This window comes from Acomys russatus, chromosome 11 (genome assembly GCF_903995435.1).
Source record: "Acomys russatus chromosome 11, mAcoRus1.1, whole genome shotgun sequence".
Taxonomy (NCBI): Eukaryota; Metazoa; Chordata; class Mammalia; order Rodentia; family Muridae; genus Acomys; species Acomys russatus.
The window spans coordinates 7,160,098-7,187,091 of NC_067147.1; the positions used below are offsets into that span (position 1 = coordinate 7,160,098).

The following is a 26,994-nucleotide window of genomic DNA, read 5'->3' on the forward strand; positions in this document are numbered from 1 at the left end:
GGGGAAACTGCAGTCTCCAACTTAAAAAAAGATTCCTTGACTTTGAAGGGAGGGAAAAGGCACAGAATCTAAGTGTATCCAGCCCTCCTGTGCACTATGTTTGTTTATTAATTTTTACCTTTGTGACTGTATGTGTGAGTGTAGTGCGCATGTCTTGGTGCACATGTGGCGGTCAGAGGACAACCTCAGGTGTTGGTCTTTACCGTCTCGTCTCGCTTGTTTGGGTGCCAGGCTAGCTGCTGCAAGTGGTTCTTGGATTTCTCTCTCTGTCTCTCTCCCTGTAGGAGCACTGGCACCACTCACATGCTCCACTGTGTCTGGCTTAATTCCAATTCTGGGGACCTAACTCAGGTCCTCATGCTTGCATGGCAGGGGTTTACCAACTGGCCATGCCACACGCTGGTCAAAATTACTGGTTCTGTAACTAAACTCAAACGTTTACTTCCTTCTCCTAGACTTATTTGAAGTCAAGTCAATCACAGTTGCAAATTTAAATGTTTCGGTTAGGCAGGTCCCATGCAGTTATTGGGAATAACATACTCAGTGGCTCCGAATACACATTTAAGAACAATTCGCCACGTGGTCTTGGGTGCTTTAGGTGGCCCGTGGCGTTAGCCCTGTCTCTCTGTTCCCCAGCAGGGGCACACACAGCAGTGATGCGGGGAAAGGCTGAGCCATTCATCTTTCCCCTGGAGATCTGGCCAGCAACAGACCCCAGCCCACAAGCCATCCATCTTCAGTGCAGTCCTCTGTGCATTCCACTTAAAAGCAGATTCACATAGGATCCTCTCCATGGCTTAAAATCAGAAAATCAAGATGTCTTGCCAGAAGTGGCCTCTCATGATCCCATCTCAGCTCCAAGAAGGGAAAGTCCGCATGTCTATCTGCCCACCACCCCAGCACAGCACTTTCCTGTTTCACCTATTTTAAGTGCCTGGCCCCCTGTTTCCTCACATCCAAGTAACTCCAAGTTTGTTTTCCAAATTTCAAAGAAGACATCTTAGTCACTAGTTCTAGATGCACGCTGGCTAGAAGCCAAATATTTAGCTGATGTTATTTCTCACTGTCTAGAGAGATAATCTAATTCAATTTGATAAATGGCAAGGCTTCTGCACTTTAATTTTTCCTCCCTTATAGGCCTCTCTAGGTTTTCCCCCAGGATTATCTTTTGCCTGATGGCCCCATGTTCCGATGACGAGCCTTGTGTTGGTGTTTCCAGAATCTCTGTCTCCACACAGAGTCACTTTCCAGATTCCAGTGTTTTCTCTAACATTTTCCGCTGGGCACCTCACAGGCACTGACAGTTCATATCCTGAACACATATTCATGTCTTTCCATTCATGCCACAGCAGCATTTCTCCAGCCCCTCTCTCAGCTTTAAATGTAGCATTCCGATGCCCGGAGAGCAAAGTTCAGACTCCTTAAAAGTACTATTGCGAGTGACCCCATACTTACCTCTGTGAAAAGCTTTTGTGGGGCTGGAGAGATGGCTCAGTGGTTAAGAGCACTGCCTGCTCTTCCAAAGGATCCGGGTTCATTTCCCAGCACCCACATGGCAGCTCACAACTGTCTATAACTCCAAGATCTGACACCCTCACACCAATGCACATAAATTAAAAAAAAAAAAAAAAAAAAAAAAAAGCTTTTGTGCCAGCTAGAGTCATCTGAGAGGAGGGAACCTCACTTGGTTAAATACCTCCATAAATAAAGCTATAGTATGTATAGCCTTTTTGTTATTTCTGTTGTTGTTGAATTGTCTTCACAGTTGAGTGGAGAGTGGGGTCTGACTTTCTCACGTACTCTGGATGGGGAGGCCTGGTGGCACTCAGAGGAAGGATAGCAGGCTACCAAGAAGACACTTGATACCCTATGAGCATATAAAGGGGGAGGAGGTCCCCCTCAGTCACGGTCATAGGGGAGAGGAGTAAGGGGAAAATGGGAAGGAGGAATGGGAGGATACAAGGGATGGGATAACCATTGAGATGTAATATGAATAAATTAATTTTAAAAATTCAAAAAAAAAAAGATAAGGCTATAGGCAAGCTTGTGGGCATTTCCTTAAATAGTGATTAATGTAGGAGGGTCCAGCCCATTGTGGGTGGAGCCACCTCTGGGCTGGTGGTTCTGAGTTCCATAAGAAAACAGGCTGAGCAAGCCAAGAGGAGCAAGCCAATAAGCAGCACCCCTCTATGGCCTCTGCATCAGCTCCTGCCTCCAGGTTCCTGTCCTGTGTGAGTTCCTGTCCCGACTTCCCAAAATGATGAACACTGACGTAGAAATGTAACCTGTATAAACCCTCTCCTCCCCAACTTGCTTTTGGTCATGATGTTTCATCACAGCAATAGTGACCCTGAGTAAGACAGCTTTATTGTTTCTCCGTGTTCTTTTGTGTTCCAGGTCCCAGTCAGAGTTGCTTTTCCATCTTGAGACAGTGTTGTTTCTCACCTCAAGCCCTCACCAGGTATTGTTTTCACTGCTCACAAAGCCCCTTTCGAACCTCCATTTTGAATTCACCTGGCTGGTCCCTTCAGGAACCACATCTCCCAAGATGCCTTGGGTACACCTTTCAAGTCAACTGTGCTAGTCTGTCTGCTTTTCCTGAAATGTGTCCCTTGGAGAAGCAGGGTAGCTTAGTGTGGCCCTTGAAACGTCAGTGTTCTGCGGAAAGCTCAGGGCTGAGCCCTCGCTCCTCGGGGTCAGGCCGTTTAGCAAATGAGTCTGATGGTTGTACCTGGGAAATAGAAGCCGTTCTCCTCACATCTGGCAATGACCTTCTGGCCCTTCAGGTAATCTATTTTTCTTGATTTCATTTGCTTTGTTGGATATGCTTGTAATTTCTGTTGCTGAAAAAGACCAGCGGTAAGAAGTGATGAGCAAAGGGTAATACAAAGGGTAAAATCCTAACAGAGGGAGACTTGTAATCACCTCTGCTCATCGCATGTGTGCCACAGCGTGCTTGGGGCACCTCTGTCCTGTGTTAATTAAAGATCATGCTTTTCATTAGGCTAACTTGAGCTCTCTCTCTCTCGAGCTCTCTCTCTCGCTACATATATATATATATATATATATATATATATATATATATATATATATGTGTGTGTGTGTGTGTGTGTGTGTGTGTGTGTGTGTGTGTGTATGTATACACACATATTTGGGTTAGAGTGAAAGAAAAATTGGATAATTAATTGAAGAAAAGGGAAGCTTTTTAATAAATTATATGTATAACTAGAATTGCTAAGATTCTAGGTGGCCTCACAGACAGTCAGCACATCACTTCAGAACCATGGACCAAGCTGCTGCCTTCCTAGAACCAAGAGGAAATTGTACCTTCAACAGAGAAGTCAAGCCACAGTGAGCATCTCTGAGGCTAATGTGAAAACAGGGGTTCATAGGAACATGGTGGCCTGGCCCAGCCTCTATGACAAAGATAAACCCTTAGAAACTCTACCCTCCACATCACAGAAAAGGATCACACGGGCTAGTGACAGGATTCCTCACCCCTCACTCCCCCTGGCTGGGAATCAGCCTACCAGAAAGCAATTGGCAGGATTTTCAAAGCTCTGGAAGAAAATTCCAAGCTAAGATTCTAAATCCCAGCAAACTATTAATCAAATTAATGGTCGGGTTAAGCATAAAATCATCTTTCTAAGAACAAACGCGTCCCTCCGACTCATCCTGTCATAGGAAGCTACCGGGAAATGTCTTCCAGCAAAATGAGGGAGCAAAGCAAGAAAGAGAAATGCAGGACATCTGGGATGGGATGATTTTGAGGGAGCAGGAGGAGAGATCTCCAGGGCACAGCTGTGTAGGAAGTCTTTGGGAGTGGAGGGTAAGGACATAGGAATCCTAAATATACACACGTATATGCACACACACACACACACACACACACACACACACACACACACACATATATGTACACAGATATATGTAAAATCATACACACAATTTAATGCATATAGAATAATAATTTAAATACAGACTAAATTGTAGAATTTTACATAGCAAGAGACAAAGGTTAAAGAAATCGTTTTCTCTTGATACTCTTGGCAATCTTTAATTGTCTGACTATAAGACCTTCAAAGGAGCCACATGCTCCTAACCTATAGCTTATCTTGGTGTTGGACATATAATTATAATAATGCAGATGCTATTGAGGATTAAAAAAACATTTATAATGACTCTTTGGAAGTGCATCCCACCAACATGGTTTAGAAAAGGCAGATTTAAGATGGTGGACGTGAAAGATAAAGCTCTGGCACAGCAGTGACCACCATGTGGAGTCAGGTGACCACCATGTGGAGTCAGGTGACCACCAAATGAAGTCAGGTGACCACCACGTGGAGTCAGGTGACCACCATGTGGAGTCAGAAGTAAAGGAAAAATCTGATGCATCCAGAATACAGTAAATAAAACATGGCAAAATGCAAGTAGGAGAAGGGACTGATGAGAGGAAACATTACCACAGAGTGAAGGGAAAGGCATTGCTTAAATATGGAGAATCATGACATAGGGGAACAATCAGATTTGAGCTAAAGAACTAAAATCCAACCCTTCATGGGTACTGCTTAGAGGCGGGGGACCACTATCATCAGCATTGTCTCTCAGCTATGTCAGCTGCTGCCAAATGAAGCAATATGACAAGACTATATGTTAAGGAGTCAATTTCAGAGAAGTGAAGTATACACATGCAGAAAAGAAAAACACAGCAAATGCTCTGAGAGTTAAACTAAAACTTCCACCATTGCCCATGACTCAGACCACCAGTCTAAGCCTCAAGTGCTGTGAGGGCAGCTGGGAGGGAACATCAGCCTTCTGAAACTGAACTAATATGAGGACCACTGCCCTGCTAAAAGTGCAGAGGAGGAAAGGGGGTGCCTACAGAAGTAAAACCGTGCAAGCTTTATTAAAAATGTGTAGTCTCCAGCCGGGAGTGTGGTGCACGCCTTTAATCCCAGCACTTGGGAGGCAGAGACAGGTGGATCGCCGTGAATTCGAGGCCAGCATGGTCTACAAAGTGAGTCCAGGACAATCAAGGCTACATAGAGAAACCCTGTCTTGAAAAACAAAACAATCCAAAAAAAAAAAAAAAAAAGCAAAACAAAAATGTTCAGTCTTCAACAAAGAATTTAAAGCGAAAATGTTGAAATGCAATATTTAAGATGTCCATTATACAATAAAAATGAAACATGGGTAAATGATAACTATGAACAACTCTTTAGGTAAAAGGTCACCAGTAGGTCTCAATACTGAGATGACCCAGGTGTTACAGTGATTGACAGACTTTGAATCAGCAATGTAACCAAGCTCAGGAGGCAAGTGTAGACACTTCTAAATAACAAAGAACTTGTTTTTAAAAAACAGGGACATATAATGTTATTGTACAGGTTATATATGGAAATTTTAGAAGTAGAATATGCAGACAAACATTATGTCTACTGAATAACAAAACTGTCCTAGTAGAGGAAAGACCAGTATACTTGAAGACAAACCAACAGAGGTCAGAGAGAAAACAACCAGTGACAACTTTACTGGGAAGAAGTCACATTCGGGAAGTTTCCAAAAGAACACAGGAAAAGATAATTTTCTTACTTCCAAACGTCACGTGAGTTAAAGTTGGAGTAACTGTCTTGACTGTGTCTACTACATGAAGATGCTAGTGACATTATCTTACAAACATCAAAAGAAGCTTTTCCATCTAGTTATGACTCTGTGTGTGTAAGAGTATATATGCATGTGGGTGTAGGTACCCAGAGTGGCCAAAAGGGGGTGCCAAATTCCCTGGAGCTGAAGTTACAGGCAGTTGTGAGCCACCTGGTGTGGGTGCTAGAAATTAAATTCAGACCTTTTCAAGAGTAATACATGCTCTTAACCACTGAGATAGCTCACTAAACCAGTTTTGAAAAAGAATAATTTGAATGTTTTCCTCTTTTTTTATTTCAAAACCTACTATTATCTACAGCAATGAAGAAAGTGTGGCATTAAAAATGAGAGTCATTTGGATCAATGGGACACTACTAAAAGTTTATTAGTAAGTTAATAATTGTGGCCAATTAATTTTTGATTTGGGGGAAATAATTTGATATTTTCTTAAAAAATAAACTTACTATATGACAGATAAATAGCCATGTTTCACTAAGATAAAAGGAATCTTATAACCATGTGAAGACGTACAAGCGAGAATTTATAAGGTCATTATTCATGAGGATAAAGGATACGCAAATGTCCATTAACTAGGAAGGGGGTAAACATAACGTTGTATACAGTAACATTTTACACAGCCACTTACACATGAACTACACCACAAAAGCAAGTTTACAGACATGGAAGTTGATTAGTGGTCTGGAGATGTGAGCAGATTTCACGATGATGGCTGGCAACTGTAATGGTTGGCTGAGTTGACGTGGCGCAACCTGAAACCTGGGGAGAGAGTCTCAGTGAGGGGCCCTGTACATTGAGTTGGCTTGTGGGTACGTATGAGGAGGGGAGGGTTGTCATGCCTGATCGAGTTCATTGATTTTGGAAAACCCACTGTGGGCAGCACCACTCCCTAGGCATTGGATTCTAACCGGCGTAAAACTGGGAGAATGGAGCTGAGCAACAGGTAAGTGAGCAACTGAGCACGCATGAATTTCTCTCTCTGCTCCTGACTGTGGCTGTGACGTGAGTCTAGTTGTTTTTGGGTTCCTGCCACTGTGATTTTCCTGCAATGGTGGACTGTAAGCTGGAACTGTGAACTGAAATAAAGCATTTCTACCCAAAATTGCTTTTTGTTGGGGTATTTTTTTTATCGCAGCAAGGGAAATGAAGCTAGAAAAACTACTGTGTCAGTTTTACTGAGAACCACTGATATGAAATAGGTGAAATTTTATGACATGTGAATTATACTTTCACAAATCTGCTTGTTTGGGGGTGGGAGATGGGGGGTAAAAATAGGCGGCCGTTTGTTTCTGGTTGGGCCTATATAACTCCATCACATTGTTTTGCATATAGAGGGCTGAGGGAGTGAATGTGCACAGACGTTTCTGGGTCTATTACGAGCCACACCCTCGGCCCTGAACCTACCTTTCCCACCTCCAAATGTCTGTGCCGCAGAAGTTGGGGCCCTTCTGTCCTAGGACATTCTTTACGTTCTCTTTGTCATTAACTTAGTAATTATTAGAGTGCCCATCAAAATAAGTTTTCAGGTTCTCCTCTTCATGGACCTTCAACTACTCCCTTCTTCATGACATAGGCTACCAATTGGAAGTGGTATTCATTGGCGTTTTGAAGCTGCTGGGTTTTTGTTCTGTTTAGTTTTGCAGTGTAAGAGCCATAAAACTATAGCCATGAATTTCCTGCGCTATAATTTTTTTTTTTTTTGTAAATAAAGTGCACATCACGATTCTTTATAAGTCCATCTGCAGCTCTCACTTTGGGAGATCTGTAAATTATGATGGAGTTGACCATAAGCATATAGATAGCTTCAGGCAGCTCCTGGGTCCTGACTCGCATTCAGTACGTTTGAGTTTTGCTTGTTAAGTGGGCTGATCTCCGCAGTGACCGATGTGATGTGAGTGGGTCTTCGATAGTCATCTGTCACTGTGATCTGTTTGCTGATGCTTTGGGGGTTCATTAAAAGGAGAACACATGCAGTTTACTTCTTCAGTGAGAAAAAAAATTGAGATGGATCTTCAGAAGTGGGCAACCAGTGACGTAAGGGTTAACGTCTCTTCAGGGGCTTGCAGGATATAATCTGTTCCTCAGCTTTTGTGTTTCCTTTAGTCTTCAAAGACATGGTCTGAAATGTACAATGAGCACCTCTCATTTGTTATGATATTCCCATCTAGTCCCATCTAGTCAGATTTTCATGTCCCATCTCTATGCCTTCTTTGGAAGCTGTACGTTCACTGGCCCGATCAGTTTATCAAGGAGAATCGCCCAGCATCACTGGATGCCTTGGTAGCATCAACTGGATACTACTTCCTTACACATGGGTAAACAAATTATGCCCTTATAGGGAATTCAGAACGACCTTCTGCAGCCTGAAAACAGCCTCGGGAGGATGAGTCTGCACCAGGACAAAGGCAAGAGGTCCCCAAGTGCTGCCAACCCAGCCACGTGAATGGGAACATCTCTTGACCTCCCTGCCACCCTTTAGCTTCATGCTTCAGTCTGGAAAGCTGTGCTTCTGCACACCACGCGACAGTTAAGCCTCCTGTGTGCCGGGGTGTATGTGTTACTCATATCTCCAGTACCAGAGCTGAGGACACGGGTTCCACAGATTTCTCACCAAAAGCATCCTGTAGGCAGAAGTCACGCTAAGTGTCTTCATAGAATATTCTAGTCCCTGAGAGACTAGAGCACACCAAGTTAAGTAAAAGGTGTCTTGAAAACCCTGCCTTGATGTAAGGTTTACAACCTCTGTGCTTCCTGACATTCATGTCCACATTGAAGGCCAGCTAGCTTCCAGGGAGTGTGCCTGTCTCCAGACAGACAGCAATCTGCTATTCCAAGGATCACACAAAGCCAGGTGCAGTGGTGCATACCTGTAATCCCAGGACTCAGGAGGCAGGGGCAGGTGGATCTCTGTGAGTTCGAGGCCAGCCTGGTCTACAAAGTGAGTCCAGGACAGCCAAGGCTACACAGAGAAACCGTGTCTCAAAGAAAAAAAGAAAAAGAAAAAGAAAGCAAGCAAAGACCACATGTGCATAGCAATTCTAAGAAGGCATTTTCTCTCCTGCCTTCATCAGTGTGCCAAGTGGCTCATGGGAACCCATGTCTGAGGCCCTTCTTCAGATTTACAGTAAGATTATCACATCATCCACTTAAGTCGGCTCCTTCTACCTTTGAATCCCAAGTGTTTTTATCCAGAAGGAGATGAATGAAGGGTTTTTGTTGTTCTTATGTTTGGGGGATGGGTTTGAGGTACACATTTCTGAAATCGGTTTGCCTAAAAATGCCAGGGTCTTTTCTCTGTTTTTCCACTGTAGTTCCTCACTTGCCAGCTCATCTATTGTACACCGGCCTTTGACTCTTCACTCCTTCCCCCACATGGGTGGCAACAATGGGCAGGCAATGGTAGAAAGGCTGCTGGCTTCCATTGTAAACGCCAAGCTGGCCTTTCTAATGGCTAAACGTATCACTCGCTTCTAACCATTCTGGGACCTGACCAGCACTAGAATACCAGCAACTCCCACTTCCTGCTTAGGTTTCCAACCGCTGCTCTCCCCACTGGCAGGAGCTCCTCTAGTGTACCCGACAGCACGTGACTCTGTGGGAAGGGCACTCGCAGGACTTCCTTGGCAGTACCGTCCCACCTCAGCATGACTGAGTAGCCGTGGCGAAGTGCGTGGTAAGGGCTTGTGCCACCGATGGTTTGTGCCGCACAGCAGAGCTTGAGCCTCCAGGGATGGAAGCGCAGACCTCAGGGCTCCTGGACAAGCTGTTCCTTCAGCTGTGACCCTTGCCCACTGCCTTTAGAGATGCTGTGTGGTCCAGGCCAAAGAACCCCCAGCCCATCTCACTCTTGCCTTACCTCAGCCAGGCGTGTGGGCAGAACACAAACCAAACCCTGATTTTTACAAAGAAATCCACAGGATGAAAGCATCGAGAAACAGAGAGACCAGGAAACACTGGCCGACACTTCTCTAAATATACCATATTTTTCGGACTATAAGACGCACCTGACCATAAGATGCACCCAGTTTTTAGACCAGTAAAACAAGAGAAACAGTAAAAACAGCAATTGGACCATAAGGCGCACCCTAACCCCCCCCACACTTTTGGGGTGGAGTGCATGTTATGGTCTGAAAAATACGGTAGGCCCCCAACAAGAGTGGCAAAATTTACAACCTTGATTATAAAATCCAGAGAATACATTGATTTCCCCCCCCCAGATCCAATCACCAGGTGCTGAATGTCAAACTATTAAAAGATGCCCCCCATCCCCCCACCCCCCCCCCCCCCCCCCCCCCGCTGCTCCTATCATGTCATTGTTTCTTTCCAGGTTATGCTCTGGGGATTAGATTAGAAACAGTGAAGCTACTGAACCCTCGTTGCTCTAACTTTCCCACACCTCCTGTAGACACACAGCTACAATTTAACCACCTCTAGTCTCCATTTCAGAATTTAGACTAAGAATTCTGGAGAGATGGCTCAGAGGTTAAGAGCACTGGCTGCTCTTCCAGAGGTCCTGCGTTCAATTCCCAGCAACCACATGGTGGCTCACAACCACCTATAATGTGATCTGATGTCCTCTTCTGGCCTGCAGGTGTACATGCAGGCAGAACACTATACATAATAATAAAATAAAATCTTAAAAAAAAAAACAAAAAAACCGAATGATCACTATCAGTTTTTGCTCTTTGGAATCACTGATTTCTACCACACTGCTGCCCCAGCAGCAGTCCCATTTGCTTAGCAGCCCCTGCTTTGCCCTTCAGTCAAGGAAGTCTGTGACTGCTGTAATTAAGGTAATGCATCGATCGCCAGTGCACTTTGACCCTTCTCTCTAGGGTTCCCAATTATGAGAACTGAAAATTTGCAAACTGTCTTTGTGAATAATTCAACTTGGTGACTAAGACAGAGCCAGTGTGGTGCCTCCCCACTGCTCCCCTCATCAGATTTCCAGGGTCTTCCTTCAACCCTAAAGACATCCAAGGTCTTCACTCTTTTAATGTGCTCTGGAGAATTTAAAAAATGTAGAGGAAAATGTGAGGAGGAGTGAACTCCCGGCAGGCCCTGGGAGTACACCGACTGTCCGTGGGGGTGTTAGATAGTCTCAGTGTGGATTCTCTTTCAGGGCATTTGCAGTTTTAGCAGAAGGTAAATATTGTTTTAAAAAAAAAAAAAGCTCTGAGCAGAATTTTCTTAGTCTTGTAGAGAAAACCAAGTCTTCTCACAAAAGTTTCCTTCAAATAGCAAGTTTGCCCTTGTGCTTAGGAGGGATTTTTGTCCCCTGCCTTTCAGTTGTTGTGGGTGCTTAGCCTGGCTTTGAAAACCAGAGGGAGGTGGGGGTCTTCCCGGATATAGAAGTTTCTGCCCCTCCTCAGGGAATGGGGTACCTTTAGGAAACTGTGAGAAATGACGGTCCTCCAAGCCTCTCTGTAGGTTCACTGCCTTCCCGACCAAGGTGAGTCTCCTGTGCACCCTGATGAGTGACTTTGCTATTATGACACTCAGGGAAATGTTACTGGGATGAAACCCTAAAGCACAAGACGGCCCTTTGTCCCCTCCCTGACACCAGGGCAGCCCTGGGCTCTGGAGGATACAACCGCTGAAGGCAAGACCTCCAGCCCAGCGCTTTTAGCAACTTCAAAGGCTGTCATGAAAAGAGGACTGTTCCTGTTTGCTTCTTAAAGGGAAAAAATCAAAGAAAGAAAAAAAAAAAACCCCAAAATATCTTAAATACTCAATGCTGAAAGTTACTGAAGCTCAGAGACCTGCCACGTGGGTGTTACTGGTGTCTCTTTTGTGTCACTGCCGGGCACGTGTCCCAACACCAGTGTCCTGTTTTATATGTTTCTCACATAGCATTATTATGCAGAAATAAACTCTGGGTCTTTAGGCAAAGTTCTCAAGGGCACTGTCTCTACCCACTCATCCCCTAAATATATTCTCTGCTCTCTCCTCTGAGGGCTCTGCTCTGTGTAGTCAGACACATCTCCCCACCAGTGACTAGGCCTGTTTCCCTCACTAATTCTGAAACAGCAAGCATTGGTTCTAAGCCCTTTCCCTCCCCTTGGTTTCTATAGCCTCCACCATCCTTGCTGTTGTTGCTCTCTGGTGCTCCAGTGTTTCCTGTTGACCAACTTGGATACCCTCATTCAGATATAGCTCCTTCATTGATGATCCTCTGCTTGGACCAGCTGAGTCGGATTGCTTCCTGCCCAGGCTCTGCTAATGTGTTTTCCATACTTAGTTCTTTCCCTCCAGACAAGTGGGTAACAGCCATCCCCAAGCCTGCTTACAGTGCTTGGGCAGCATCTATGCCTAGGCACAAAGAGCACCTTAGAGGTGGAAGAGGGCTCGAATCCAGCGAGACTCTCCAGCAAGCAGGAAGCCTTTAGCTGCAGTATAAAGTGACAATGTGGCTGTGGCTTTTGCCACTTAGGGATCATCAGAACAAGATACCAGCCAGAGTATTTCTTTTGGCCAGTGGTATTTGGGGTGTGTGTGCGTGTGTGTGTGTGTGTGTGTGTGTGTGTGCGCGTGTGTGTGTGCGTGTGTGTGTGTGTGTGTGTGTTACACATGGTCCAGGACGCAGCTCACATTGCAGTGCTCTCTGGGGACAATGTGGCTGGTTTTCACATGTCATTCTTTCTCAGATGACAATGCCATCACTGCATAGCTCAGACATGTGACCTTCCGAGCTTCATACGAGGAGGTCTTACCCCACCAGAGCATGTACACAGTGCTAGGGAACTAGCTTCCTAGCAGATCCTGATGTCGTCAGAGCAGACTGATGTTTTCATGGTGGCATGAGAAATGCTCACTAACTGGGCTAAGGGTGCTGTCTCTTATCCTCAAAAAGGGAATCTGAAAATTGTAGACAAAATGGACTCTAATGCATGAATAACAACTGATCCCATTACTATCTGCGAGTGAAGGAACAAAGACACAATTCTCACTCCACAATGAAAACATCAGTCTGCTCTGGTGACATCTGGATCTGTATATATTACACACACACACACACACACACACACACACACACACACACACACACCAATTAACTTCTAGGTCTCCCTAGCCAGCATTCCTCTCATAGACAGTGTCCAATCACAGCCTAGTGTAAGGTCCTCATATTCAAATGGTCTCTTGCAGTTGCACCCAACCTCACTCATGCCACACACACACACCGACCATGTAAATTTTCCTAACGCTTTACCCTGGAAAGTTTTTCATAAAGTAGCATACCAAATTCATCATTCATAAAATCCATGGACTCCAGATGCCTCATTTGTCATGCCTTTGAGAAGCAAACACATGTGACCAGCTGTGTGGGTAGATCCCCAAGGCTCTGTCAGGGCTGTTGATGACAGACTGTCACAGCTTTAAAAAGATTTCATGCCTCTAAATCACCCAAGGTGGTCAAGGCTGTGGGGATAAAGAGGGCTTTGGATCTCTCTAGTTGTGGATTCTGGAGACTCTGCTATGGGAACAGTCTGCACTTCTTAGAAAAACGCTCAGAACTGCGCACACCTGAGCCCCACAGACCGGGCTCCCACGGAGCCTACAGAAATTATCACCAACTATCTAATTTATTGATGCCCCTCACAGCTTAGCTTTGGGGGTGGGGGTGCAGGCTTAGCAAGGGAGGGTAAACCCTGTGGCCATGGCAACAAGGTGGTGTTGATGAGGGGAGTTTTCAAGAACTTCAGACTCGAGGTTTCTTTACAAGGTCAGCGAGCCAAGCATCTACCCCTGGAGACGGCATAAAACTGGTGGGTCCTGGGCCTCAGGGGAACCCCTCAGGCACTCAAGCACATAGTGTGCAGGAAGTCTGACAGAGCACTAAGAACGATGCTTCTCAGCTTGCTTCTCTTCCGCAGCCGGCCAGGCACCATCAGTGGAAGCCCAAGGGTGAAAGACAAGCCAAGGATCCCTGTACACGGTGTTTACAGCATCTTACCTCGTCATCAGAAAAGCCAAGCTGCTATCCCAAGCACAAAAGCCAAAGGGATAGCTATGGTGAGCGGCAATCTGCTGCAGCAGAGGGTGTGGGAAAGCCTTAGGCGTCCAAGTGTGATCACGAACACCAGACTGGACTGAGTAGAGTGGCTACAGCCTTCATAACACACGTGCGCATTTCTCATAGATCCCATTGGAAGGAACTTTGATTGTTATGGCTACACATTATCAGTAAACTCTGGGGAATCTTAGGAGCTGAAGGTTTCTTCTTCTCTAACTTATAGTCATTGTTCCCAGTCATTTTCCCTTTGCTGAAAGGATTTAAAATGAGACTATGCATATGTATGAAGAGGTCAAAGTGATTTGTGTGAGTGGTGGATTTTTTTTTTCACTGCAGGATCTTAAATGGGCCTGTAACCTGGCCTTTGCTGTCTTTAGCTTTGCTCCCACCAAAGTTTTTCACTCTGGACCTTGTGGCCTACTAGTGGGCTATTAAATAAAATTATTTGACATGAAAATATAGGATTAAAATCACCTCATAAATATTATATGTAGTAATAAGTATTGTTTTAATGGGGCTGGAGAGATGGTTCAGCAGTTAAGAGCACTGGCTGCACTTCCACTTCCCAGCAACCACATGGTGACTCACAGCCATCTATAATGAGATCTGGTGCCCTCTTCTGGTGAGCAGACACACATACAGTCAGAACACTGTATACATATATAATAAATAAGAAATCTTTTTTTAAAAAAGGAAGCAATGTACAGAATTTTCCATTGCAGAAGGTGATGCTAAAAAATGAGGAAAAAAAAAAAAGGTAGAGAGAAGATGTCAAATGCTCCCCTGTATTCAGTTCTGTGCTGGGCATGTAGGGCTGCCTCCATCAGGGAGGATGGGCCTTGTAACCCTGTGTGGGGACAAATCAATGACAGGGAAGGCTTAGTTACAAATGCTGCGAGAGAGTAGCAGGGAATCCACAAATCCATGGCATGTTATGCAGACTAAACAACTTCCCCTACACTTGCCTACGCCTCAAGCTCTGGCTATCATTTCTCCTTGCCCTCCTGACAAAAACTGGGGAACTAACGCCTCTCCCTATGTCCTGTACTGGCTTCCTTGACATCTCTTCGCCGGACTTTTGCTCCTGCTTTGCCATGGCTGTCCTAGATGATGTCACTAATGAGCTGCTTCCTGCTAACTTGAACAGCCTTCAAATACCATCCTGTACAATGTTTTAAAACTCACTAAATGGAAAGACATAAATATATACATGCAGACACATAAACACATGTTTTAGACAAGGCTTTTGTTATTGGTTCTACTGCTGTAAAGAGACACCATGACCAATGCAACCATTATGAAAGAAAGTGTTCAATTGGGGGCTTTTGATTAGAGGCTTAGTCAAATATCATCATGGGGCAGGGGGCATGGCTGAGGGCTTCATTCTTATCTGCAGGGCGAAAGGTAGAGAGAGAAACACTGGGCCTGGTGACACACTCCTTCCAACAAGGCTACACCTATACAGACAAGGCCACAGCAACTCATCCTTCTAATCTTTTCAAACAGTGACCTGGTGACTAAGCATTCAGATGTATGAGACTGGGGAGGGGGGGCATTCTTATTTAAACTATCATAGTGTGACTATGCAAGCCGAAGCTTGCCTAGGACACATGAAGTAGACCAGGCTGCTTTGAACTCACAGTGATCTGCCTGCCTCTGCCTCCTGGTACTGGGATTAATGGCATGAACCACCATGCCTGGCTATTGGTAATAATTCTAGTAATGGAAGGAGCATAAAGGTTAATGCATGCTGGATATATTTACAGTGCCACCTACTGTCTGGAGGACTAGATGTTGCTTTGTAGGTTGGTACTTTGATCTTTCAGTTTTGAATTCAAGGAAACTCTAAAGCTTAGAGAGGCTTGGCAACAGCAACATCTTAGCCGAGTCTGTCTGACAGCCAGGCCTCTGAGCCACTTTCCATGTGCTCTCACACTGTGGTTCTTTGTTTGAGCCTCCTGTTTCTCTACATTTTCTGTCTTGGTCTCTTTCATTGTCTCCCCTGCCCGCATCCTGGTGCCACAAATGTTTCCACACTTGTCTGCAACCCAGTCTTTCTCCTGAGCCTCCAACACATTGTGTTACTGTCTTGCCTCTGCTGGATGTCCGGGGGACACTTAAGAGTTAAGCAAACTGGGAGAGAATTATCTTTTCCTAAAACCTCATTTTTGCTATTACATAGTATCACTTTAGGAGACCCCCAAGAAGGCTGAGGATGAAGCAGACCTGCGACCACCTGTGCCGAGCACACTCCCCCCCACAGCGAGGGACAAGCAGCTCCGCACTAAGAAATTATTGAAATTCCTTTTGTTTTCACTTTATGGAAAGGGAATGAAGAAGTAGAATAATTAGTCCAATTAATTCATGGCCTATAAACAGTGAGCCTCTGGCTGTCATTCCAAACAAGCTCATTAGCATACACTATCTTTGCCTTCAACTCATAAGAGGTTTTTTTGTACTCTATTCATAACATTTCCTACTGAAAACTTGATATAAAGCATAAATAAAATGCTATCAAATTTCCCTGTTAGGCAGTGGTACACCCTAAGTGGTGCACCTCAGTCAGAATGAGAAAATCCATCAGGGCCCAATAATTCTCTCTCCATCCAAACAAGGACAGGGCTTAGTCTGCGGTCCAGGTACTGCGGGTACATACCATCCATGTGGAACCTTAGGGGCACTCGCAAATATTTGCACTAGTAAGTGCAAGGATGAGAAGGCAGGAGGAGGCAGGAGAAGAACATATTTTCAGGGAAAGGTGGGTGGTTCACGTTTTGTCCTCTGGATTCTTAGCTTCCCTTTGGCACTTGCCAGTCAACAGAGAAATGTCGGCACCCAGAGGAATCCTTAAAGGAAATGGTAGATAATTCTCAGGAAGTCTTTTTGAACAACATTAAAAGCTATCTGATGCTTCGCAATAAGATTTTTGTATTCTGTACAAAAAGTATAGCTTCTTCCACCAAGAGAGAAGGAAAGTGGAATCTGTGGAGGAAAAACGATAAAATCCAAGGGGCTGGAGAGATGGCTCAGCAATTAAGAGTGTGTATTGCTTTGCAGAGGACCTGAGTTCGGTGCCCAGCACACATATCGGACATGACGCGCACATGCAAAAACCTACCAGCAGATGCGGACGGATGAGTAATCAAAAACAAAACCAAGACTCTAAGGTAGTGGCTGTGGAACTAAAACCAGTGAAACTCTGTCTCACCTGACAGATGCTGAAACTGACAGAAAGGAGCCCTGAAGGTCAGTGGTCTCAGAAAGGTTTTCAGACCTTTGTTTGGTGCTATCTGGAAACTATTTGGGCCTTAGTATGGCTCTCGATGGACTATCCCACATCTACAAGCACCTATGTGCAGCCAGGAAGGAGTGCTGTATCCAGTAACAGCTACTTAACAGCCCCGGGGTCCATGCCTGTGGTCCTCGAATGCCACTCTTGAGATGGCATGCTAACAAAATGACTCAACTATACATACTACGGGACTCATACAAGCATAAGGAAGTGCTGGGTATGGTGGTGCACACCTGTAATCCCAGCACTCGGGAGGCAGAGGCAAGAGCTCTCTGTGAGTTCGAGGCCAGCCTAGTCTACAAAGTGAGTCCAGGACAGCCAATATGATACAGAGAAACCCTGTCTCGAAAAACTAAAAAAAAAAAAAAAAAAAAAAAAAGCATGAGGAAGAGGCTAAAACTGAAAACAAAACAAAACAAACAAATGAAAGCAATCCAAAAGGAGACAGTTCAGTGAAGAGTTAAGTACATCATGTGTATGTGTGTATGTATGTATGCATGTATGTACGTATCCACCAATGATGTTGGTCTGAAGACTCAGCAAAACCCATAGAAATTCTATGAAATAATGCTAAGTTCAAAGAAGAATATAAAATAATTACAGACATTCTAACTATGGAAAAAAAACCCCAATTTATTTAATGAGGGAAAAAGACCAAAAGGAAACACTCTAAAGGTGCTAACTAGGCAGTGAGGGGAAGCGCTGGATTCCAGCAGTCCTGAAGAGACTTGATAGTCTGGGATCAGTTGGTGAGGGAGGAGGGCTCCCCCTTTCTGAGGACTAGGGGACTGGGATGGAGGGAAGTGGGAGGAAGGGTGGGGCCAGGAGGAGATGAGGGAGGGGGCTACAATCAGGATGTAAAGTGAGTAAATTAATTTTAAAAAGTGACATTTTTGTGGGCTTTCAATACTAAAAACCTATGTGCCCTTCTTATTTAACAACCTAGCATGCTTTAATACTATTATATATACATATAGTTTATATATAAGATATATTTGCTATTATTTTATATACAAGAAGTATATATGCTGTACACACACACACACACACACACACACACACACACACACACACACACACACGATGAAAGAAATGTGAAAACCCGGCCAAGACAGCATAAAGATAAGGAATAAAATCTGATGCTTGAATTAAAGTTCAGGCATCTCACTGGGATAAAAATGCCACTATTTGGTTTTGTGTTTCCATTGAAAGCTACCTTATCCTAAAAATAAGATGTTAAAATCAAATAGTATTTCCTTGACGTGGTAGGTGGGAGAGAGAGAAGGAAGGTGCAGGTAGAGCTGGCAATGCTGAGAACAGGGCGAACGCTGCTGCGGGACCCACCTCCTCCAGCGCCTTGCTGGTGCTGTTCTTCCTGGCAGCCTCCTGCAGTTCCATGGCTTGCTGGATGTACATTTTCCCAACCAAGATTTCATTTTCCAGCAGCGATAGCTCTTTCAACGAAATGGGCCAATTGAGCCGTTCCAGGGCTTTGTTTAAAACTGCTTTGTTTTCCAAGTACTGTATGGGCTTGATTGCATCCAACCTGAGAGGCAAAGAAAGAAGTCAACAAAATGAAAAGAAAATAAACATAAGAAGAAGAAAGTAATTTAGCCAGTTTCTCAGTAAAGTCCCTGAGATTCATCTTGACACAGACATTAGATGACAGAGTGCCAGCTGTGCTCTCACGTCCACCTCTCCAACCCCCAACACTCTCACTTCCCAAGACTAGTTATAATTAGAAACTGCTCTTGATGGCTGGAAAGCAAGCCTGGACACCACACAGAGCCATTTTGGTCATTATCACGTTGCTGTATGACAGAGGTTCCTTGATTCCATCAGGGAGTGACACGGCCATCTTGGATTACATTCATACGGGGGCCAGCTGCCTAAGGACACATTGACCAGCATGCTTATCTGGAGGCAAGCGACCTATTATCATCTGTTGCTTTGGGACAAAGTCTCCCTTATGCAGCCCAGGCTGGACTCAAATGCATGAGTCTCCCCAGCACTAGGATTATGGGCAAATGTCATGCCCATTTGACTTTGATTATTTTTTTTTTTTTTTAAGTAGGACATCAGCAATGTTTGTCAGGGCACAGAGATAGGAATGCTCGCACAGTGCTGGTGGAAACATGAAGTGGTGTGGCTGTTGGCAGCAAGCCTGGAACCTTCTAAAAAGCTTAAGCATAGAAGCTATGTGGTAAACCTACTCTTCACTGTACATGCTTGAAAAATAAAAGCACGTTCTTAACAAAAAGTCCGCCACAAGTGAGCAGAAAGCAGAAACAATGGAAAAGTCCACCAGTGGGAGTAGATAGTCAGATGTGTGTGTGACGGAACTTCCTTAGTGAGTGCACACATGTACACATGTGCAATCATGCTATGACATGCATGAACAGTGAAAGCATTAAATTTTCCCAGTAAGTAACAGAAGAGGGAAACGGAAGTGCTGCTTGTCCTGTGTTTTCTTTCACGCTATGCACCAAGGACAAAACAGAGTCATGGAAACAATGTAGCCTGGAGCTGGGGTGGCGGGGGGAGGAAGCTGGAGAAAAGAGCAAGGGGGGAATGACTGGGCGGAGTAGTAGTCCTTTTCTGGGGTGATGCTTATTTGGCAGTGTTACACACTAAATACCACTGGACCTAGGCTTTGGAAGAGTTGGTTTTGGTTATGAAAATTTCATTGGCACTTCAAAAACTGAGGTAGGAATGGGGTAACTTACTTCTCTTTTTCCTCTTGAGACAGAGCTTGCCAGACAATTTTATTTAAACGTCTGTTGAAAACAAGAAGCGGTAACAACAATTTAGGAGCAATAATTTGTTTTAAGCAAAACGTTGACTTCAGGCTCTGAGGGGGGTTGCCAGGGAGGCCTGAGCCACCTGCCACTTGCCATGGCTCTCAGCCTTCCTCACGCTGTGTGACCCTTTGATACAGTTCCTCATGCTGTGGTGACCCCAACCCTAAAATTATTTTGTTGCTACTTCATAACTGTAATTTTGCTACTGTTATGAAAAGCAATGCAGTTATCTGATATGGGACCCCCAAGGGGGTCAAGGCCTACAGGTTAAGAGTCACTGACACATATCCATCCTAAGCATCTCTGAGGAAGCTGTGGCTGGGTAGGAGTTGTGTCAAACACTAAGGAAGCTTCTCATTGGCTGTCAAGATGGTGCAGCTGGTAAAGATGCTTGACCATGAATTTGATTTCCCAGGACCCACATAATAGAAAATGAAAACTGACTCCCTCAAGTTGTCTTCTACATATGCACTGTGGATTATAGCGTGCGTGCGCGCGCGCACACACACACACACACACACACACACACACACTCATGAACATGTATGCACACACATACACACACAATAAATGTAATTCAAAAATATTTTAAAAATAAGTTTCAGGCCATACAGATTGAACCACTCTTATCTTGCCTTCTACAGACACCTTTCTGCCTGGATTGTGAGAGCAAAGAGAGTCCATGGGGCCATGTATTCAGTGTCCATGTTCTATATCATCCAGTCATGTCACCTTGTTTTCAGGATGGCAACACAAAGATGGGCAGCCAGGAGAAGCCCCTCATGCATCCATCTGGCTAGCTGTCACCCTGGGAGCTGAAGCCTCTTCCTAACCATATTCTCAGAGAGAAGCCATCTGCCCAAGAGGACAGGGAATTGCATTAGTGGCTCCTTTCCTTGTCACCAACCAATGATACTTCTTTCAATGGATCAGCCCAGTGTGTGACACCATGCTATTGCCCAGGGCTTTGTGAACAGCAAGCAGGCGGCGGAACACTGGCTCCTGGGCTTGCGGAGTAGGGAATATTGTTTTCCACAGGAAGTGCTCTCTTCTGACCACTGAGGCCAGCTGGCATCAGAGAGCTGACAGCACCCAGAGAACACACTTTGGGTAGAGGTGCAGGTCTGTCCTGCTTGTCTGTCATCCCCTGGAGGAGCTGGGGAGGCAAGACAAGAATGGCGTGGATGGGAGAGGAGCCACAGTACTGGGATGACACCTCCGCTTCTCTCACTCCTCTGAGACTTTGGGCTAGGGTCAACTCAACATGATGAGAGTGTCCCTTCCTGGTGTAGTTATGAGGACTCTGAGCTGGTCCGTGCATAGCATATGTGTCATGTCTGACACTGGCAAAGTCTCTTAAGTGATGGCAAAAAGTCAGGAAGATTGAGGGCTGGAGAGCTGGGCTGGCTGTTAAGAGTGTTTGTTGCTCCTACAGTTCCAAGTATCCATGTGGTGGCTCACAGACATCCATAACTTATTTCCGTCAATTCTCATGCATTTTTCTTACCTCCAAGGGCATCGGGCATGCATATATATATTCAGGCATACCACTCATAACTATAAAATAAAATCAACGGCTTTCAAACACAAAAAGAGTCAGGAGGAGGAACTGGGCCAGCTAGTGATTTGGTCTTGCTTGAAGGTTTAGCTCTTTGGGCTCTGCTAGGAAATTTGGTTTCTTTAGACACTTGGTTCATACAACGATGATCAGTTGTTACTTCTAACAGTGTTTGCTTGTCTGTGCTTGTCTTAAAACACATTCAACATTGTCTTCTATCAAAACTGGAAAGCGGACTCAGTGTGGCATGGAAGCCAGGTGGGTGGAAAAGAGCTTTAGGGCAACACAGAGCTGAGGTCAAGCTCAGCACCCAGCCCTGCCCCCACCCCACGCCCTGCTGCTACGTGCTCCTGTTTGACAGACTCCTCTGAAGCTCGGCTTTCTCTGGCATGAAACAAGGCTAACAGCACCTGTCTGTGGAATTGAGAGGATGAAGAGGAAAGTACCAGGAAGACCTCGATCTTCCTCTTCTCCGGGTGGATCAGGAGAAGGGCGAGCCCAGAAACACAGAGAGACCATTGGTGACGCAGGTCCAATTAGATAGCATGGATTGAATTTTAACTCAACCTGTTAGAAAATATTTCCCAGGGACACAAAGTCCTAACATCTGTGTCCCCCTCTTGTCTACATGCGTTGTTAAAATTGCAGTGCATTATTGAGTTGGTGGGATAGTCATGGCAAAGCCACCAAGAGTATGTGGTGAGCGCTTTTCAGGGGCACAGGGAGGGCACTAGATGGGAAGGCCTTTCTCTAGCTGGTCCAGCCCCTTAATTCTGGCTGCTGGTTTGCATCCACTGGCTTGCAGTGGCTCTAGCTGTAGCAAGAAATGGCTTGTCTATAAAGCCATGTGTAACTATTGGCACATCATAAACCTGACCAGCAGCAAAGAGACTACCTTAAACAGAGTTGTCTAAGCATGGCCCCAGAGCCAGACTAGAGCTGAGATCTCCTGTGGATTTGAAGGCTGTGATCTTGACTTTGACAATCAAAATAAGCTGCAAGAAAAATACTGCCTCTGAATTCAGAGAGCCCTAGAAACGTTCAAGCTTATATTTAGATATATAAAACCCAGACTCTTGAAATACTGGAACAGAAGGATGCCCACCCATGAACACTGTCCAAAATAGCTCATTTATATCCTGTGAACTTCCATTTGCTTGGTCATCCCTAGCCTGAATGGACTTACGGATGTATGACATCATTTATTTTCAAAGTGGCTTACTTGGGGGAAACATCATAGAGACATGATGGTGAATGTGGGACAGTGTATATGTCAATTACTCATCATTTGTACATGACGAGGAAGTTGCACAATGACAAAATACAAAAAAAAAAAAATAAAAGGGAACTGGCATTTATACAAACAAAATTCTTCAGCACTATTGAATTCAAAGGCTCAGGAAGTGTTGTTCTATATAATATTGTTATTATTAATTCTACTAAACTAATATTAAGCAACTTAACATGAACACCAAGGCAATAAACCCAACATCAATTAAATGAATAAACTTAAATATTAAACATCAATCAAACTAAAGCTAATGTCATCAGTGCAAGCATTATTATTACTGAGAGTACAAGTTGAATATCTCTTATTCAACAATTTTGGGGCCATGAATGTTTGGGATTTTAGATTTTGAAATATATCTGCACATACATAATGAGACATCTTCAGGATGAGACCTCAAGTCCAAACACAAGATTTAGTTAATGTTTTATCTACTTTATGCACACAGCCCAGAAGTAAATTTATACACAATTAGTAGTCCATTCCCCAATATTTTAACTGTGATCTTTCACGTGGGATTAGGAATGGAATTTACCATGTATGGCATCATTATGGGCGCCCAAAAATCTGGGGGCATGTGAGTTGTAAGTTTTAGTTTTTGCTCAACTTGTGGCAACATTACTCTTCTCGGGTTAGCCAAAGGTTGCTTGAGAGTTACTTGTGAGGACAAACCACTGACTCTGTTTTGGCTTTTCCCTCAAGAGAACGTTGTCTGGCCTGGAAATAGGGGTCTCCTTCCTGTCTGAAACCCTCAGGAAAAGGTAAGTATGATAGAAAGAGCCAATGGCCTCCTGTGCTGCACACAGTCATGGTTATTTTAGGGTCAAAGGATTCAGTATGGGACATCCACGCGTAGTGCTTCTTCTGAGTGATTTGTACGATCCTCCCAACACCCCTGTGGCAGGCTCTGTGAATAAGTTATCTGCTCTTAGGGATGTCTCGGCATCAGGGCTAAGGATGCACTGTGCAAGCACTGTCTGACCGCCAAGCTCTAGCCTGTGGCTCGGAATCAGATGTTTATAAGCAAGTGATTATAGACCTCAAATAGATGAATTATTCAAGCAAAACTACATTGGAATTTGAGTGGGATTTTATTGCATTTGAATCCACAAATCAAATTTGAACATTTTAATAACTAAGCTGGAATTATATCAAATTTGAATGAATTTAAATAGTCAAATGCACAGATCTCTAATACAAACAGATGAAAGGGAAAACAAGGCTGGTCCAGCTATAAACTAGTGGACCAGAACGTCAGCGAACTACAGGCCATGCAGTAGCTGAGAGTGTGACAAATGGCTACAGCGTGGTAGTACCCAGGGTAGTAGTGGGTAGAGAGGGGTATGGAGAGGCCTCTCTGCAGAGGTCATTAGGAAGGACCAGTTGAGGGATGGCAGAATAACAGAAGACTTTAAGTAAGCACTAGATCCAGGGAGAAGAGAAAGCTTAGGATAGCTCCTTATCTTGCTACTAAGATACAGATGGAGGGCAGAAAGATGCAGAGAAATAGGTGGAGAGCCCCCGTTACCACAGCAGCAGCAGCAGCAACAACAACAACAAAATCCTAACCCTTTTGAATGCTAGTGTGACAAGTGGGAAATCCCATCCATGCCAAAAAATTTTGTTTCTGGCATGAAATTATTTCAAATAATGAAAAATAAATGTGTTTGGGCATGAGCTTAATTCTAATGCACAAAACACCTCACATCATGCATCTGCAAATATTCAAAGATGTGGAAGAAAACCTGAAATTCTCTTGACCTTTTCACTTTGGATGAGGGACTCCTATGCTGAAGACTATAAAGACCACTGAAGGGCCTCCCGAGAGAGGACAGTGAAGGAGACCAGAGAGCCACGCAAGGGTGGAAAATGGCCTTCCTGTGGGTTGGCTTTGGCTTCCCCTGAGCGGGAGTTGGGGCTCTGAACGCACAGTGGACCCACTCCACCAGATGGATCAGTGGCAGCCTGGCCACTGGACCCACTCCACTGGATGGATCAGTGGCAGCCTGGCCACTGGACCCACTCCACCAGGTGGATCAGTGGCAGCCTGGCCCTGGACCCACTCCACCAGGTAGATCAGTGGCAGCCTGGCCACTGGACCCACTCCACTGGATGGATCAGTGGCAGCCTGGCCACATCACTAACCTCTATATGATCTATCATTTCTTCTTCTCATGCAATAGTAACTAAAACCCAACTGTGGAGCTTCCAGGACCTAGAATAAGCTTACCAAAGAAGCTGGGCACCTTCAAAGTTCACATAAGTGTGCACACTCAGGAGTGACTCTAGACAGGTGTGCAGGTGACTAGGCATGGGCAAGGGTGACAGTGGGTCACCGGTCCTGAGGAAAGGATCCATCCCAGCATGGGTACAGGGACTGCTGTCAGCTTAGTCACTATCTTGATAGGAAAGCACACAAATAATCCATAGTTACAGAGTTACCCCACAGTGCTCATGGGCGGCTGGTACCAAGACTCCCCATTCACTGGCTACAGACCCATCAGGACCATGGACACTCAGTTCTTGCATGCCGCAGCTACCATTGCATATAATCAAGACATCCCCAACCCCGGTACAGTCAGCCACCGTCTGCACACCTAATACTCAAGACTGGAAGTTCTCTATGCACGCTTGTTTTGTATGTGGAGAAACGTGACAGGGGAGCAAACTGCCCAACTCTAGCTCGGGCACCGTTTGTTTTACCTATTCTTTCCACTCTGTGGTGGTTGAACTGAGGAAACAGCCACATCCCTGTGGTGCCACTACTGTGGGGTTTGCTAGCTACTTTTCAAAGGGCCAACACTCAGGGGGAAAACATGGACAGTTTCCTGGAAACACGAGATTTCTAGGGTTTAGGATGGGAAGGAGGCTTATTTCAGGACCCCGGCGTCATGTCCAGCACCAAAGAAAACAAAATTCGAGCTGTCATGACGTAGTTAGAGTTGATATGGGGCTCATTTTAATACTGCTATTTTAGATGAAGTAGTATATAATCTAAAACACAAGGAAAAAAAAAGCCAAAACAAAATCTCTATACTCACTTTTCATAGGACTTAATGGCCATTTCCACATTTTGCTTGTAGATATTGAGGTTGATTCCCTGGGGGTTGACCAATATCTTATTGGTGTCATTGCACACGTGTGCTAGAGGAAATACCTACAGAGCAAAGGAGAGCATCATCTGATAGGTTCACAGGAGCCTTCAAGTGTGTGCTTATGGGAGTACATGCTTTTCTGACTGTATATATATATATATATAAAAACCACACTACAAGTGTAGAAACATCGAATGTGGTAAATCTTAAAAGTAAAAGAAACATAATTACTAACCTTTTTTTTTTTTTCAATTTTAAAAATCACCGCCACAAAACAAAACCAAGAGGAAAAAAAAATTGTTTCAAGAAACTCACTCTTGTCATAACTGAGTGTTAGCTGTAGGTGCTTTTATCAAGTCGGCAAGAGTAGACAGTTAAAAATAGAACCCCATATATAATATACCATATCACATACCATATATAATATATATAAAACTTTAAATATTTATATTCCATACATAATATTAAATGAAGAGGAAAAGGTCTGGTGGAAAAATAATATACTAAACTATACCTATTGGTATTTCAAACCTGTACATGATTCCAACTACAGGAAGAGGCAAGTATTCTGGGGATGAGAGGAATTATTGTAGATGTATCCACTTTACTTTATGTGTGAGTGTTTTGCTGGTGTGTGTCTATGTTCACCACTTTTCCTGTCTGGCACCTGTGGCTCTCAGAAGAAGGCATCAGATGCTCCGGAACCGAAGTTACAGGTCATTAGAAATCACCACATGGGTCTGGGAATCAAACCTGGGTCCTTTGCAAGAGTAACAAGTGCTTTTAATGACTGAGTCATCTCTCCAGCCACAAGAAATCACTTTTAATAAGGAAATCATTTTACGTTCAACCAAGAACAATGTTGTGCAGATGCTTCACAAACAGTTGCTGTAGCTATAGTTTTTTTTTTTTTTTAAGCTGTAAAAAGGATGGAAAGACACCACTTGTGATGGGTGCTGACCGAAGTTAAGCTGTTTGTTAAGAAAAGGGTGGGGCATGGTTAGTCTATGCTTGGGGGGGGTCTGGATCCTTATTCAACATGTTTCTCACTGGGTCAGCTTCCACAACAGGGGAGGGGTAGCCTGCAGCTGCTAAGCTATCGTGAGATGTAACAGTAGCTTCCCAAATCCCATTTTCACTCCCCAGAATTAAAGTTGCACCATTCTGAATATTTTCTTTAACAGTATAGTGTTAGGTTAAAAACATGGTTTAGTATTTTTGTATTGAGACATATTTAAAACAAAAACAACAACAACAACAAAAACTTCAGGTAAGGATTACTTCT

At 44.4% G+C, this 26,994-nt stretch overlaps 1 protein-coding gene across 1 annotated transcript in view; it reads right to left on the reverse strand.

Annotated features, from left to right (window-relative positions):
- The window catches only part of Vwa3b (von Willebrand factor A domain containing 3B), a 178,888-nt gene that overhangs the window by 15,516 nt on the left and 136,378 nt on the right, over window positions 1-26,994 (reverse strand). The window contains 4 exon segments of the mRNA XM_051152785.1: window positions 2,732-2,843; window positions 18,312-18,513; window positions 19,694-19,744; window positions 25,656-25,771. Of these exon segments, the coding sequence (XP_051008742.1) occupies window positions 2,732-2,843; window positions 18,312-18,513; window positions 19,694-19,744; window positions 25,656-25,771 (481 nt within the window).